General features: G+C 40.6%; 1 protein-coding gene across 1 annotated transcript; it reads left to right on the forward strand.

Moving 5' to 3' along the window:
• The first annotated feature begins 10,309 nt into the window (after positions 1 to 10,309).
• KBTBD6 (kelch repeat and BTB domain containing 6) lies at positions 10,310 to 15,128 on the forward strand. The gene has a single exon (XM_039253158.1). It carries the CDS (start codon positions 10,713 to 10,715, stop codon positions 12,837 to 12,839), a length of 2,127 nt encoding a protein of 708 aa, XP_039109089.1. The 5' UTR covers positions 10,310 to 10,712; the 3' UTR covers positions 12,840 to 15,128.
• Positions 15,129 to 17,217: the final 2,089 nt, after the last annotated feature.

Here is a 17,217-nt window from a genome sequence, read left to right on the forward strand (position 1 = left end):
AAGAATAGGACCAAGACAAGAGTGTCCACACTGACTACTTCTTGTCAACATATAATCAACTTAATCATCAGGAAAAAAGAAATCAAAACCACAATGAGATATCACCTCACTTCCGTTAAGATGATAGTATCAAAAAGACAAGAGATAACAAGTGTTGGTGATAACAAGAATGTGGAGAAAAGAGTAACTTCATTCAGCACTGTTGGAATTTAAATTGGTGTAGCCATATGTTACATTATATGGAGATTCCAAAAAAAAAAAATTAAAAATAGAACTGTATGATCCAGCAATCCCACTTCTGGGTGTATAGCCACAGAAAATGAAATAAATATCTTGAAAACATATCCATGCTCCATGTTCTTTGTAGCATTATTCACAAGAGCCAAGATATGGCTATAACCTGAATATCCAATGATGGATGGATAAAGAAAAGGTAGCCTACATATATAATGGAATATTTTTCAGCCATTAAAAGAAGGAAATGCTACCATTTGCAACAACATGGATGAACCTGGAGGGTATTATGCTAAATGAATGAAATAAGCTAGGTACATAAAGTCAAATACTGTATGACCACTTATATATGGAATGTAAAAATCTCAAACTCATAAATCCAGAGAATATATGGTGGTTGCCAGTGACTGGGGGTGAAGAAATAGGGACAGGTTGGTCAAAGGGTATGAATTTCAGTTAGAAGATGATTAGGCTCCAGCTGTCTAATGTACAGCATGGTGACTATAGTCAACAATACTGTACTGTATACTTGATCTCTGTTAAGAGTAGATCTTAAGTGTCCTCACCACAAAAAAATTTTTTAAAAAGTAACTATGTGAAGGGATGGATGTTTTAACTTAGTTGTGCTAATCTTTACGCAAAATATCTTAAATCATCAAGTTATACACCTTAAAAAATATCATGTTGTACAACCTTAATATATATAAATTTTGGACTATGTCAATCATACTCCAGTAAAGCTGAGAGGTGGGAGGAAGGAAGTGTGTTGTTTAGCCCTTACACATGTTGGGGTTCTCCAGTTATATTTTGGTTAATGATTTCTAGTTTAATTCCACAGTGTTCTGAGAGTATACTTTACATGAATTTCTTTCTTTGAAATGTATTAAGGTGTGTTTTATGGCCTGGAATGTGGTCTATCTTGGTGAATGTTCCGTGTGAATTTGAGAGGAATGTATATTCTGCTGTTGCAAACGAAACATTCTTCAAATGTCAGTTTAGATTTAGACGATTGATGATGCCTTTCTGTTCAATAAAGTAGTTCTCCCTTATCCATGGTGGATAAATTCAAGATCCCTTGTGGATGCCTGAACAAGCAGATACTACTGAACCCTCTAAATACTATGTTTTTTTCCTGTACATACACACCTATGATAAAGTTTAACTTATAAATTAGGCACAGTAAGAGATTAACAGCAATAACTAATAATAAACTAGAATAATTATAACAATATACTGAAATGATAGTTATATGAATGTGATCTTTCTCTCAAAATATCTTACTGAACTGTACTCATCTCTCCTGATTTGAGACCATAAAAGGCATATGTGATGAAATGAAGTGAGAGGTATAACACAGGCATTGTGACATTGCATTAGGCTACTATTGACCTCCTGACAATTCATCAGAGGGAGGATCATCTGCTTCCAGACCACAGTTAACCACAGGAAAATGAAACCATGCATAAGAGAGTACTACTATATGTATTCTTACTGATTTTCTGCCTGCTGGACGGATCAATTTCTAATAGGTGTTGAAGTGCATTTTATATAATTCTATTTTCTCCTCCCTCTTGGCATATCAATTTTACTTCTATTTAAATTTTTCTTTCAGTGTTTCAGAATGTTGTCTGTGCAGTGCCCTAGGGGTAGTAGACCACTAAAAACTGTCTCTGATTTTTACAATCTCATGGACTGCAAGCCCTCCTGGCTTCCAAAGCCAGGCCCCAGAAGGAAAAGCTGGGCAACAGAAATGTATGAAGAGTTACTCTCTGAGATGCTGGCACTTTGGAGTATTGACAGAGGGATAGCACAAAAAGAGTGCCTTTATTCTGTGGTCTCAGGAAAGGTTTACAGTCAGCTCTTACAGGTACATTTAATTAGAAGCCTGGTCCTCAGGCTGCAGCACTGATGATAAGGCCTCTTTCACAGAAAGAATGAGCTCCTGAGTCTGTGGCATCTTGCTATGCCCGTGGGTGGTATCTGTTTAAGAACTCTCTCAGTTACAGCCCTGTGGGACCCACAAGCTTAAGCCCTGTTGGCCCCTAGAGCGAGGCAATGTAGGGGTGTTCCCTGGCTACAGTTGCAAAAAGCAGGGCACCAGACAAGTGTATAAGCTCCTTTCTGGAAAATCCCATTGAGCTGGAGTGAAGCAGCAGGAGAGAACAAAGATTGCATCCACGGGTCTCTGTTCCCTGGGGATAGCTCCATAGAGCCCTCTAAGTGTGCCAGACCAGAAGCCTGTTCCCCAAGACCAAAGCTCCTGGGCAAAGTAAATAGTCCTTTTTCTCAGTAAGCCTGGTTGTGTGTTTCAGTTGGCTCTCTGTATAGCGCCCTGGGAGAGAGTCTGCCAATAACTATCTCTCTGATTGATATAGTCTTTTGGGACCCAGGTCTCCATAGCCAGGTGATCAAGGGGAAGGGGAAGAAGGAAGAGAGGAGGAGGAAGAGGAGGAGGAGGAGGAAGAAGAAGAAAGTAAAAAAAAAAAAGAAAAAGGTGGTGTCCACTGGTTTTAGCATGGCAGAGTGAGAACATGGAAGATGATGCTTTTTTAAAAAAAATTAAATCCAAGTTAGTTAATATATAGTGTACCAATGGTTCCAGTAGAATTTAGTGATGCCTCTCATACATACAACACCCAGTGCTCATCCCACCAAGTGCCCTCCTTAATGCCCATCACCCGTTTAGCCCAACCCCCCTCTAGCAACCTTCAGTTTCTTCCCTGTATTTAAGAGTCTCTTATGGTTTGCCTCCCTCTCTGTTTTTATCTTATTTTTCCTAACCCTTCCCCTATGTTCATCTGTTTTGTTTCTTAAATTCCACATATATGAGTGAAATCATGATATTTATCTTTCTCTGACTGACTTTTGCTTAGCATAATACATTCTAGTTCCATCCATGTGTTGCAGGAAAAGGATGCTATTAACCTTACAAATAAAACTGCCAGTTATATTACCAGCAAAAAATAAGTTTGTTTTGTTTTTTCCAGTAATGGCAGAGAACTACAATCTAAGACAAGCAAGCTAGAAAAACCATAATCAAATCTGGAGAACAAAAGAGAGGAAGCTCTTTTATAGAGGAAAGAGAAGTTGGGTGGGGCTGTTATAAACAAAAACTCCATTGGCTTAAACTGACAGCTGGAAGTATAGTGGCTTTTCATTGGCTGAGTTATGACTATCTCTCATTGGTTGGACTGTTGGGTTGGGGGCAAGAAGAAACTTTCCTTCCTCTTACTGGGAGAGAAAAGTAGTATCCACTGTGATAGACTAGGAGTGGTAGAGCTGAACACATGCCTTCTCACCCCTCCCACCCCCCACCATTCCCCACCTCCTGACTCCATTCTAAATGAGTTTTCTTTTTATTAATTTTCAGTGTCCACCTAGTGGAGCATAAAGATGGCACCTGCTGGCTCTAGAAAGGGAGAGGGAGAGGAGGATGGCACCTACTAGCCTCCATCCCTGGAGAATATTCCATCATGCCCATGCCCCTTTGATCAATGCTTTAAATATGCAAATGAGGCTTATTTAAAAAAATTTTCCCCCTAACATTTATTTATTTTTGAGAGACAGAGAGACAGAGCATGAGCAGAGGAGGACAGAGAGAGGAGGAGACACAGAATCCAAAGCAGGCTCCCGGCTCCGAGCTGTCAGCCCAGAGCCTGACGCAGAGCTCGAACTCCTGAACTGCGAGGTCATGACGTGAGCCTAAATCGGCTGCTTAACTGACTGAGCCACCCAGGTGCCCCTAAATGACACTCTTTCATGTAAAGTCCAGGTGCTTTCCAAAGGGCTGCTTCTGCACTGGGCCCTGGGAAGGGTGAGTCTGCATGTGAGACCTTTAAGAGCCATTCCTCAGTTCCTGCAGCCTTTGGGTCTTGTGGATGGGAGCCCTGATAGTCTTTAAAGCCAGGTGTTTGGGGGGCTCATCTCTTAACTGATGGTCTTAAAAGGTGTTGTGCCCACTGTGGGGCATGACACATCACCCATCATGAAGCAGCTCTGGGTTGTGAGTTCCCTCCCAAGTGTATGTTCTTCCACTGGGAGTGGAGTATATGGCAAGATTGTTCTCAGCCTTTCTTACCTAGTTCCATTTGGAATCCCCCTCATTTGCCTAATGTAAAGGGGTCAGTCCATCAGTTTTAGGATTTTTTTTTCCCAGGGGAAATTTTTCTGTAAACAGCTCTAAATTCAGTCTCCATGGAAGGAAGTGAGTTCAGAATCTTCCTACATAACCATCTTTTATTTTTCTTTTACAGAGAGAGAGAGAGCAAGTGGAGAAGGGGCTGAAGAAGAAAGAATCTTAAGCAGGCTCCACACTGAAACCAGAGCCCAATGCAGGGCTTGATCTTATGACTGTGAGATCATGACCTGAGCCAAAATTAAGAGTCAGATACTTAACCGACTGAACCACCCAGATGCCCCTATATCACCATCTTGAACTGAAACTACATGGTTTCTTTTTTTTTCTTAATATTTCTATTTCTCTGCTTACATTGCCCAATTTTTGCATGCTGTCCACTTTAGCCTACAGCATTTAGCATATTATTCATAGTTGTTTCAGTCTCTAGTCTGATAATTCCAACACCCCTGCCATGTCTGGTCCTGGTGCTTGCTCTGTCTCTTCAAATTGTCTTATTAAATGCACTTGCTCTATACACTTGAAACTAGCATTGTGTGCCAACTATACTTAAATTTTAAAAAATAGTGTAATGTAACCTTGTGTGTAAACTGTACTCAAATGCACAAAAAGGGGGGCATTAAGCAAAAAATAAAATGAAAACTACACCTCCTCTGTCTCTTCAAATTTCTGCCTTTCTTTCTTCATAGCCAAACGTGATATACTGGGTAAAAGGAACTGTTGTAAGTAGGCCCATAGTGATGTGTGGTGGTGAGGTGTGGATGGAGGGGACACATTCTATAATTCTATCATTCTATGATTAGGTTTCAGAGCTTATACCTCTCAACTGTGAGTCTTCAAGGGTTTTTGCTTTTGAATTGTTTTCCTTCCCCTAGGTCAGATAGAATTTGGATTGAGTGAGCAGGAGTTGGGTATTTCTCTTCCTTTAGGTCAGTTAGGCTCTGGTAAGACGCCAGCAGGTGAGGCTCTGATTAACTAGTTTCTCCTGAGAACCATCCTTATTAAGAACAGAGGGCCCTGATGTATTTAAAAATGGTTGCTTTTCCCTCTCTCCCTTCCGAAGTATGAGGGGATTTTTCTCTATATTTGCTGTGAAGCCTGGTCAAGGTCCTAGAGGTAAATCTCACAATTTGGTGCCCACTGCCCGACCCGTGACTGGGTCCCCTGGAGTTGTTAACTCTCAAGCTGTCCACACTGAGCCCTCAGCAATTCATCAATCATATTTCAGGTTCTTCCACCTTGGCAGTGGTTCCTCCCTGCAGCAGTTTCAGCTCCTGGGTGTCTGCTCCGGTAAGCTATGACTCCCCGTAGCCACAGGTCTGTCTCCTCCGTCTTGGGAGCCGCTGTCTGCCCTGTGTTTTCCTGTCGGTTATGAATCTAAGAAGAGTTGTTAATTTTTCAGTCTGTTCAGATTTTTACTTGTTGTTAGGCAGAGGGATGAATTCCAAGCACCGTATATATGAAACCAGACTTGTCTTGCTTTTGTGTGTGTGTGTGTGTGTGTATGTGTGTGTGTGAAATGTAAAGTATGTGTTATACCACCTTATAGTTTTTGTAGCAGTATTGGTGGGTAGGACATAATGTAAGATCCCTTCCACTTCGATTCAATACTGGTCTTTTGGTGATGTCTTTTCCTGAAAATTAAATGTCCAATTTGAAGATCATGTAAGGACTGTGGTGGGAAAGTAAACCTGATACTGTTGATGATAAATGAGTGTATTTAATAAGACTTGAGCAATATTTAAGGATAGATGTTGGAGTAATCAAATTAAGGACACCTAAGACCAGAAGAGGTAAGGAATCCTCACTGGCCTATTAATGAGGATTAATAATAATCCTCATTTCATTAGGGAATAATCAATGTTGCCTGGAGGAGGAGGAGTCAAGGATCATCTCAGCTAAGTACAAAAAACCTGTTGCAGGTTTAGTTCCTCAGAGTCCGGCTGTTTTGTATTTAAGAGCATTACTATGTTTGGTTTGGTCTGGTTTTCCCCCCAGAGGGCTGAGGGAGCTAAATAATAGTGAAATTTTTGTAGCAGTGCAGGTACTTGTTGAATATCCTGAATAACATTACTATTGAAGTGAATTTCTCTATCACTAAAGAAGAACAAAGGGATTCCAAAACAGAGAAAATTCTCTCTGGTACCAGCTTAACTATAGCTGTGGCAGTAGCCTGTTTGCAAAGAAAAGTTTCTAGCCACCCTGAAAACAAGGGTATGAATGTCCTTCCTTTTCTGTTAAAAAAAAAAAAAGGGGGGGTAGGGTAATGAGTATCCTGGGAGTAATTAGTACTCCCAGAGTCTAAAAGTGGGAGAAACAGAGAGGTTTTCAGCTTTTAAAATGCAGACAAGGAAGAAGAGTCCCAATTAAGGAGAATGACATTGTTTTCTTAGTCATGGCATACAAAGGAGAGGCAATAGCAAAAGCCCTAGTGGTCTGGCCCTAGCAATTAGCCATCCAATCCTAGAAATGCTTGAGGTTGCTTTTTGATCTCAGGGAAAGGGAATTAATGACGGTATTAATACAGTTAGGGGACAAAGTCATCCCTTCACATGAGGAGATAGCATGTCCTAGCTAATGGTCTTGAGGTGTTGAATAATTTCGTTGTGTTTTTAGAAACCGTATGTCTGTTGTGGGCAAGTGCTTGTAACAAACAAGTTGTTAAAATCAGGTGAGCAGAGAAGACAGTCATCTGCATGGTGGATAAGGAGAGAATTACAGGGAAAGATTAAATTTCTCAGGTTTGCATTTAGAGTCCTAGAGAAAGAATTACTGGCCTCAAGAAACCCCTCAGGCATGGCAGTCTATGTGTATTATTGATTTTTTCCATGTGACACAAAAAGATATTTGTGTCAGGGTGAAGGGGTGTAATGGAGAAACCACCCAAAAAATGCAGAACAAAAGTTAATGACTGAAGTGAGTGGTGCTGGATCACATAAAGACCAGATGGTATTGGGGTTAGGAACCAAAGGAAACCTGGCTGTAACTAGTTCATTGCTCACAATGTTAAACTAGCCAGCCTCCCTGGCCATTAGGATTCTTTACTGGGGCGACTGGACTATTAAAAACTGTGTCAATAAAGCCTTGAATCAGGGCAAAACTATTGGGGACCTTGTACTTTTAAATGTCATGGTAATCTTAGAAGTGGCATGAAAGTGTGTATTCCTACTTCCAGAGTTTGGCCTCCCAGACATGGCCTATGTCAGAGGAGTGAGCCACCCAAAGGGAGTCCGCTATTTTAGTTAACATAGTTTGTACTTAAATATTTGGGGATTTTTTACAGGAGCAAAAAAAGTTTGATGGTCAATGAGTCCTAAAAAGGCAAAGGAATATAGGTACAGAGCCAGGTACTTCAACAGTGAAGCAGTTGGGGGAGTGAAAATCCCGATATCCGTTCTGGGAAGTAAATTTCTTCCCAGGATAACCAGGGCAGTGGGATTAAGCATTCAGCCATGGTGTGCAGTGAGAGGTACTAATGAAGCAGAAAACAATGTAGACAAAGGCAAGTAATGGGTAGGTGATCAATCCCCCTGCAGGTATGGTTTATGCAGTCCGTGAGAGGTTAGTGGGAAAATTACAGATGTTTGTATTAGTTTTCTAGGGCTGACATGGTACTTTGTTATGTACCACAGACTGAGTGGCTTAAACCAAAGAAATTTATAATCTCCTACCTTTAAGTCCAAGATCAAGATGTCCACAGGGTTAGTTCCTTCTGAAGGCTGAGAGGGAAGGATCTGTTCTAGACTTCTCCCTTTGGCTTGTAGATATGGAATGTTTTCATCATCACAGAAAAGTCTACTGAACAATACTGCTATAAGCCTGAGAGCACAGTGTCCAATAAACATTTTATATTTTGTGAAAAGCAAATAATGCTGTTAAGGGCATATATGAAGAAGTTAAAACTCAGTGACAGCATAATTTATTTTGAGGGTTATATCCTAAGACAAAGTTGATAAATACAAATATTCAACACTTTCATAAAGCATAGATTATACTAAATCAAAGCTTGAGTATGTAGGATACGGAGTTATAAGGATCCTGAGCAGAACAGGGTCTCTCTGTTGAAATATTTTTATTTAAAATTATCCTCAATAACTATAATTCCAGAATCTTACATTTATTTAGGGATGGTAATGCAAGGAAGTGTATTGGACTAGTTATAAACATTTACATTAAGAGGTTAATGGAAATACTTTAGCACTGCTTCCCAAACATGAAATATTGAGACCCCCCATAGCATCTATTTATATTCCTGATTTACATAATTTGATATAATCCATATATACTGCTCCCCAAGACTGAAATGTAATGGCCCTGCAGATACTGCTGAATGTTTAAAATCCTATCTTATCCTTCAGAATTCTTCCAGAGGAAAGTTTAAAATCTGTAAGGTCAAAAATTCAAAACCCTGACAACACCAAACCCTAGGAGGGATGTGGAATGAACAACAGGAATGCTCATTAATTGCTGGTGGGAATGCAAAAACAGGATAGCCACTAGTTTGGAAAACATCTTGGCAATTCCTTACAAATCTCAACATGGTCTTACCCTAGGACCAAAGAATCAGTCTCCTTGGTATTTACCAAAATAAGTTGAAAACTAAGGTCCACACAGAAACCAGTACATGGCTGCTTACAGCTGCTTTATTCACAAGTGTAAAAACTCAAAGCAAAAAAAAAAAAAAAAAGTCATTGAATGGGTGATGGATAAATTATGGTAAATCTATACAATGGAATATTGTTCAATGATAATAAGTGAACTTTTAAGCCATAAAAACCTGGAGGAACCTGAAATGAATATTGCTAAGCAAAAGAAGATACATTAAAAGGCTATACACGATAGGACTCCAACTGTACGACATTCTGGAAAAGTTAAACTACCTAGACAGCAAGAAAATCTGTGGTTTCTATGAAAATCAACAAGAAAATCAGTGGTTGGAGGGCAGGGAGCAGGAGGTGTAAACAGACTGAACACACAGGATTTTTAAGGCAGTGAAACTATTTTGTACCTGTAATGGTAGATACACGACATTATACCTTTTCCAATACCAATAGAACTATTCAACACGAAGACTAAAACCTAATAGAAACTATACGCTTTAATTAATATTAAGTACCAGTGTGAATTCATCACCTGTATCAAACACATATACTTACGCAGGGTGTAAATAATAGAAAACTGTAAGGAGGTGGAGTATTTGGAGGCTCCCTATAAATTCTCGGTTTTGGGAGTACCTAAAACTGATGTTAAAAATAAAATCGTTATTAACACATAAAAAAAAAAAAAAAAAAAAAAAAAAAAAAAAAAAAAAAAAAAAAAAAAACAGACTTAAATATAGAGAACTGGTGGTTGCCAGGGAAGGGGTGGGTGGGGGAATGGGTGAGATAAAGATTAAAAGTACACTTAATGTGCACTGAGCAATGTACAGAACTATTGAACCGTTACGTTGTACGCCTGAAACAATATTTGAAAAAAAATATATATTAAAAGGCGGGGGTGGCAGGGTGAGGGGGTGGAATCTGCAGAAACCTGCAGCATTTTGAATTTTTTTCCTATAGGCTCGTGATTTCAAATGCGTAGGTGCTCAATTTTTCATAAATGGTAGAAAAAAAGCTAAAATGTATCTAACCCTTACGTTATAGGTACTGCGTAAGTACTTTATTAATCTAATCCGCAAATATTTATTCAGAGCATCCTATTTAACCTACGCAATTCGCGTCGTCGTCACATCGGGCTACGATATATTGTTGTTATTCACATTTTTAAAAACAGTCCTGAGAGCAAAGCCAAACAGTTAATAAATACAGAACGGGCGTCTAATCTGGATTCCAAATCCAAAATTCTAAACCATAAAACAGAACGAAAGAAAATTAGCGAATTCTAACTCCGTCACCTGAAACAATGAACGGCCGATAAATCTCGCGATATTATTGAAACTACTACTCCCAGCATGCACAGCGGCTTCTGTCCATCTACCTATCCCCTTGAGTCTGAGGGTCCCGGCATGCCTCGAGGCGCGAAAGGCAGCCTGGGACCCGTAGTTCTCTTGGACGCCTACCGGTATTGCCAGCGCGGCAGTGGCGGCTCTCGGTTCCGTCCAGCGGGTTCTGTAAGGCGAGCTGAGGCGGAGAAAGGGCGCGGAACTGGAAACGGGTGAGTCAGACGCTGGCTACGTGATAAAAGGAGGCGGCACTGCGGCATAGGACTGGATTAGGTAAATGGACCCGTGCTGCAGTCTCTCCGGAGACACCGCGATCTAGCGCCAGCAAGAAGAGGGTGAGGAGGAGCCAGAGCCCGGTCCTTGCACCCGTTCTCGCCCTCGTAGCCCGCCGCCATCTCCACCATGCAGTCCCGGGAAGAAGCTCCGCGCTCTCGCCGCCTGGCCAGTCCCCGCGGCGGGAAGCGGCCCAAGAGGGTTCACAAGCCCACGGTTTCGGCTTTTTTCACGGGCCCGGAGGAGCTGAAGGACACGGCTCATTCTGCAGCCCTGCTGGCGCAGCTGAAGTCTTTCTACGACGCGCGGCTGTTATGTGATGTGACCATCGAGGTGGTGACGCCTGGCAGCGGGCCTGGCACCGGCCGCCTCTTCCCCTGCAACCGTAACGTGCTGGCTGCCGCGTGTCCCTACTTCAAGAGCATGTTCACAGGTGGCATGTACGAGAGCCACCAGGCGAATGTGACCATGCATGATGTGGATGCCGAGTCCTTTGAGGTGCTGGTCGACTACTGCTACACAGGTCGCGTGTCCTTGAGTGAAGCCAACGTGGAACGCCTTTACGCGGCCTCTGACATGCTGCAGCTCGAGTACGTGCGGGAAGCCTGTGCCTCCTTCCTAGCCCGCCGCCTTGACCTGGCCAACTGCACCGCCATCTTTAAGTTTGCCGACGCCTTCGGGCATCGCAAGCTGCGATCACAGGCCCAGTCCTTCATAGCCCACAACTTCAAGCAGCTCAGCCAGATGGGTTCGATTCGGGAAGAGACTCTGGCAGATCTGACCCTCGCGCAGTTGCTGTCTATCCTGCGCCTTGATAGTCTAAACATAGAGCTTGAGCAGACCGTCTGTCATGTGGCGGTGCAGTGGTTGGAAGCGTCTCCCAAGGAGCGGGGTCCCAACGCGGCGGAAGTCTTCAAGTGTGTCCGCTGGACACACTTCACAGATGAAAACAAGGATTACATGGAAGGGCTGCTGACCAACACAATCGTGAAAAAGTACTGTCTGGACCTTATTGAGGGGGCTCTGCAGTTGCGATACGGGGACAAGTTGTGCAAATCCCTGGTGCCAAAGCCAGAGAGCAGTGGCGGCAGCAGCAGCAGCGGCACTAGCAGCGGCCTCGGCGGCAGCAGCGGCCCCGGCGGCAGCGGCAGCGGCAGTAGCAGCGGCGGCAGCGGCGGCAGTGGCAGCAGCAGCAGCAGCAGCAGCTCAGTTGTACCTACATCAGAAAATCCACCTCAGAGACTGGGTGTGTGCGCTAAGAAGATGGTGATCTTCTTTGGACATCCTAGAGATCCCTTTCTGTGCTGTGACCCCTACACCGGAGATATGTACAAAGTGCCGTCACCTCTGACCTGCCTTGCTCACACCAGGACTGTAACCACCTTAGCTGTCTGTGTCTCTCCAGACCATGACATCTACCTGGCTGCCCAGCCCAGGAAAGACCTCTGGGTGTATAAACCAGCCCAGAATAGTTGGCAGCAGCTTGCCGACCGCCTGCTGTGTCGTGAGGGCATGGATGTAGCCTACCTCAATGGCTACATCTACATTTTGGGTGGGCGAGACCCGATTACTGGCGTCAAATTGAAGGAAGTGGAATGCTACAGTGTTCAGAGAAACCAGTGGGCACTGGTGGCTCCACTCCCCCATTCTTTTATATCCTTTGATCTAATGGTAATTCAGAACTATCTTTATGCTCTCAACAGTAAGCGCATGTTCTGCTATGATCCGAGCCATAATATGTGGCTGAAGTGTGTTTCTCTTAAGCGCAATGACTTTCAGGAAGCCTGTGTCTTCAACGATGAGATCTACTGTATCTGTGACATCCCTGTCATGAAGGTCTACAATCCAGTCAGAGGGGAATGGAGGCAGATCAATAATATTCCCTTGGTGTCCGAGACCAACAACTACCGGATTATCAATCACGGCCAAAAACTGTTGCTGATCACCTCGCGCACCCCACAGTGGAAGAAGAACCGGGTCACCGTGTATGAATATGACACTAGGGGAGACCAGTGGATTAACATAGGTACCACGTTAGGCCTTTTCCAGTTTGATTCCAACTTCTTTTGCCTCTCAGCTCGTGTTTATCCTTCCTGCCTTGAGCCTGGTCACAGCTTCCTCACAGAGGAAGAAGATGTGCCGAGTGAATCCAGTACTGAATGGGATTTAGGTGGATTCAGTGAGCTGGACTCTGAGTCAGGGAGTTCAAGTTCTTTATCTGATGATGATTTGTGGGTTCAGGTAGCGCCTCAGTGAAATGCACAGGATCAGCAAAATTTGTTGTAGATAGGTTGAAACACTAAGGTGTTTTTACTGCTTTGGAAAGTGTCTTAAAGAGATACCCTTTCTCTTTGCTGGGAAAAAAAAAACAGGTTGATTAATGTCAGGTTTGGTTTAGAAAGGGTATTGTTTGAAATACTAACATTTAATGTTAGGGAATTTATACACTCAAAGAAATCAACCTATTTAATAATTTACTGTTCTAAAAGTCCTATATTGATTTGATTGTTTGGTATGTTTATGTTTGATTATACTAATTTAGTCTTCTGTTATTAAATCTTATATTCTGTTTCGTGCCACAAGTACTGTGACTTGAATTTTGATTTTGAAAATAGAAAACTTATTGGCTAGGAATTGCCAGGTAGGGTTTTGAAAGTATACATTTTTCTTCAGAACAGGGTAGTAGGTTTCCAAAATTTTAAATTAGTGGGTTATTACAAAATGTGTTCTAATTTAAATATAGTTTGCCAAGTTTTAGTTTAGTTACCTCCCCTTGTTGAAGAAGAAAAAAAAAAGAGAGCTTATATGTTTAATGTGACTGGTGATTTCATTTGTAATGATATGGGGAATGGCCATAGGCTCCCTAAAAGTAAAAACAAAACAAACAAGAACAGGATTCTACTGTCTGAAAAGAAATTTCTGTTTTAAATTTGTAATATAAACTGTGTATTTGCAAACAGTGACCAGTTTTCCATCTGTTCTAGTAGTGTCACCAGTCATTGACAAACCTTAAAAAGAAAAAAACTAAACTAACTTGCTGTGTCAGTTCACATTTTGATCTATACTTGATATATGCTTCACAGAATCAGAGGAATAATCCTCTTTTTCACTGGAGATGATTGTGTAAATTTGTATCCATTGTCTTAAAAAGTTTATGTGATTCTTAAAATACTTGGGCTGTACAATTTTAGTGTTCATCTGAGATTTGTCAGCAAAATGTGATTATTCTTTGCTGTTTAATGAGGTAATATTCGTTTTGAAACTATGTGTAAGCTAAGAACAGTATTTTATTGAGATCAGTAGATATTGTGTCTATCAACTATAAAATCAAGTGCCAGCAAAGGACTTTAAAACTTTAAGTTGTGTATAGAACTGTTTTGTGTAGCATTGAAATATTGTCAGTTTTTGTAAGTCACTAAATGTTACTATCAGCTTAAAGGTATTTTTGTATTAAAAGTTTACAGTTAAATAACATAAGTGAATGATGGCATTTGGGGCCAGTAGTGAAAGTATATTTCGTCTAAAATATTTCCCTAAGCAGTGGTATACATGGTTATTTTATTAGGGTATTTGTATTTGTTTTGTGTTTCTCTGTGAACCATGCTCCAGTCTTTGTTTCTGTCACACTACGTAAGGGAATGTTCAGAAACAGAGACTAAATCATACAAAAAAGACATTGCTAAATACAAGTGCTTACCTCTTGAGGGCTTACTAGATATGATTGTCGCGCTGCATACATGCGATAAATGACCAGTTGCTTATGGTGTATATGTTTTTTCTATACCCAGTTAGAATTTGTTCTTGAATCTTCATTCAGTAACATGCTAATTCCTCCTCGACGTTTATGCTCTAGTGACAGAATGCTAACATTTCTTATACCCTGGCTGAGTACAGAGGATTGTGCTCTCAACTGGGACCTGAATTTTTTGATGAAATACCATAGAATGAAAATGGAGAGAGGGAGACACAAAAGGTTAAAAAAAAAAAAAAAAAAAAGGTTGTCAGCCATTTTGATTGGCCATTTGAAGATACTACAAAACATTCCTGTTTAACATTTTTAGTGAAATATGATGCTTGTCCTAACAGTATGTGTTCCTTCAAAAGGGTAAACATGCTTTTAGTTGTGTGAGGCTACACTTTGTTCTATTTAACAGCAGGGTTGTTACAAGCACTGTACTTAACACAAAGCTGTGTCTCAGTAGTGTATTTGGCCAATTTTTTCTTCACCAATAACTTCTTGTGGATAGCTTTTTGTTTTTTTAAGGTTGAAATAGGGCAGTGCTAATCTTAACCAGATTGTCCATCTGCAGAATTAAGGTATGCAAACGATTGAGGACTGACAAATTCTCTGATTTGTCATTCTCAACCTCTAAGTTAGGTAAAAGCTAAGTTGCATTGATATCTTGGTTTACAAAGAAGTTTTCTTGGGAAGAATTTTGGTTTCGTGATATATTTGTGAATTAGAGAATCGATGTTAATCATTATTTTATAGGTAAGTGATTTGTATGTGATTAGTTGCAAATAAAACTGGTATTAGAACCTAAACTTCCTGACTTTTTAATTCAGTGTTTGTGCTAAATGTATAATGCTCTTGCTTGTGCATTGAATGATGCAACTAACAGTGTTGAAATCCTTTTTGACAGGAGAGCACCTTTGTCTCAGTTTTCCAATTCAGCACATCTTTTAGCAAATGTTCAATAGAACATTGTTTGCAAACCTACTCTTCTTAAGATTTAGAATGGCCTTAATTATCTTTGTATCTGTTCCCGTAGTCTGAAAAGTATAACCCAGATTTTTGCAAGTTCTTCTGAGTTCAAATGATGAGTGTCATTAGGGTTTCCAGAAGGATAAACTAGAAGCTAATTTAACAATTGGCTTGTTTCTATATGGATTAAAGAAAGAAATTAAATTATAATAGCGCTTTTCAATGCTATTAATTAAGCAGAGATTTTTAAAGTTTTTGTACCTGATCTTTCTGAGAATCTGGGGAAAGCTTTTCATGTATTTTTTTTAACTTTTTTTTTTTTTTTTTTTTTATAGAAAGCATGATCAGGGAGAGGGGGACAGAGAGAGGGAGAATCTTATACAGGCTCCATGCCCAGCGAGGAACCCAGTGTGCAGCTCAATCCTACAACCTGGGGATCATGACCTGAGCCAAAATCAAGAGTCAGATGTTCTACCTACTGAGCCACCCAAGCATCCCTTTGATCTATTCTTAAGAAAAAGGCAAATTTGTTATAATTTTATAATGTCAAGGATGATAGGATGCTTCTCATCAAATTGAGGTAAGAGTACATGTGACATTCTCTCCTTCCCTTATCTACTTAAAAAGGTTAAGACCCTTTCGTCTGACTTTAAAGGAACATTCATTATAGCAAATTTGATAAAGCAGGGAAGTGTTAGGAAGCAAAATTATTTACAGAAAATGTGACTCACAGTAGAAATGTAAGAATGTTGCTTTTAAAACCAACAAGAGCGTAGAGTATAATACGATTTTTTTAAATATAGATTATTTATATATATACTTTTCAGACTACATATATAATATGATTTTTTAAAATAATAATAAGTGAGATCATGTTCACAGAAGCTGTCATGACTCAGTACCATGGAGGCAACAGGTTTTGTGCAGAACAGGAAAAAAAAAAAACCCTTCTTGACTGAGTCATTTCTCACCCAGATCTGTTTCCTCAAACTTCCATTCCCTTACATCTATAACCTTGAGGACTCTACATAGTCCAAGGCACAGAGTAGGGAACAGATATTGTTATATAACCTCCTGTGTGTGAGACCCATTTTCTCTTAAAACAACCTAGTCTGTTGTAATGGAGTCAACCTTTTACACTGTCTCCTTCCAAGTAAAAATTGCTGCTTAGAAACACCATATCTTAATCAAAGATTATTTTGGGGCAAATTATTTGTTAATTCTAGGGAAACTAGAAGGGACTTTATGTAAGTGTAAGAAGAAGGGACCTTAAGTGTCGAGCAAAATCATTTCTTTCAAACAAATGTTTGTCAAGCCTTAAAGAGAAGAGCCGGGACTCTAAGTTGTAAGCAACATTACCTTAACAAAATCATCTTATGAAAATTCAGTAGATTTTTTTTTGGCCTATTTTAACAGAAAAGTCCAGCTAGGGAAGTTACTTTAGGCACAGCCTGATCTAGATAGAGTCTTCGTGTCTTCAGGGCTTTCTTTGTATAGAGAAGATAGCATGACCTAATGTTTTCTCTTACTTTGTATTTTGGCTGGAATATAGGTCTTGTTGTATGTAATAGAGACCTGGTAGTTATTTAAATAAGAAGTTTCTCATAGTAAAGTCCAATCTGTTATGTTGCCCCTCATCTAGAAAGTCCCCGAAGACCCAGGCTTTTCTGTTTTCCCATTGTGCCATCCTTAGGTTGTTGTCCTGGTCCACACAGTTTAAACTGGTTCATACTTGTGTCCATATTCCAGCCATCAGGAAAGGAGGAAGGGGAAGGGAAAGGCATGAGTCTTCCCTATAAGGGAAGTTGTACATATCACTTTCAGTCACGTGACCTAGGCCAACTCTTAACCATGAAGCTACACCTAACTTTGAGACTGCCTGGAAGAAGTCCTCTTTATTCCAGCACAACATCATGTATTGAGTTAAAA

This window comes from Hyaena hyaena, unplaced genomic scaffold (genome assembly GCF_003009895.1).
Source record: "Hyaena hyaena isolate Hyena2069 unplaced genomic scaffold, ASM300989v1 scaffold_440, whole genome shotgun sequence".
NCBI lineage: Eukaryota > Metazoa > Chordata > Mammalia > Carnivora > Hyaenidae > Hyaena > Hyaena hyaena.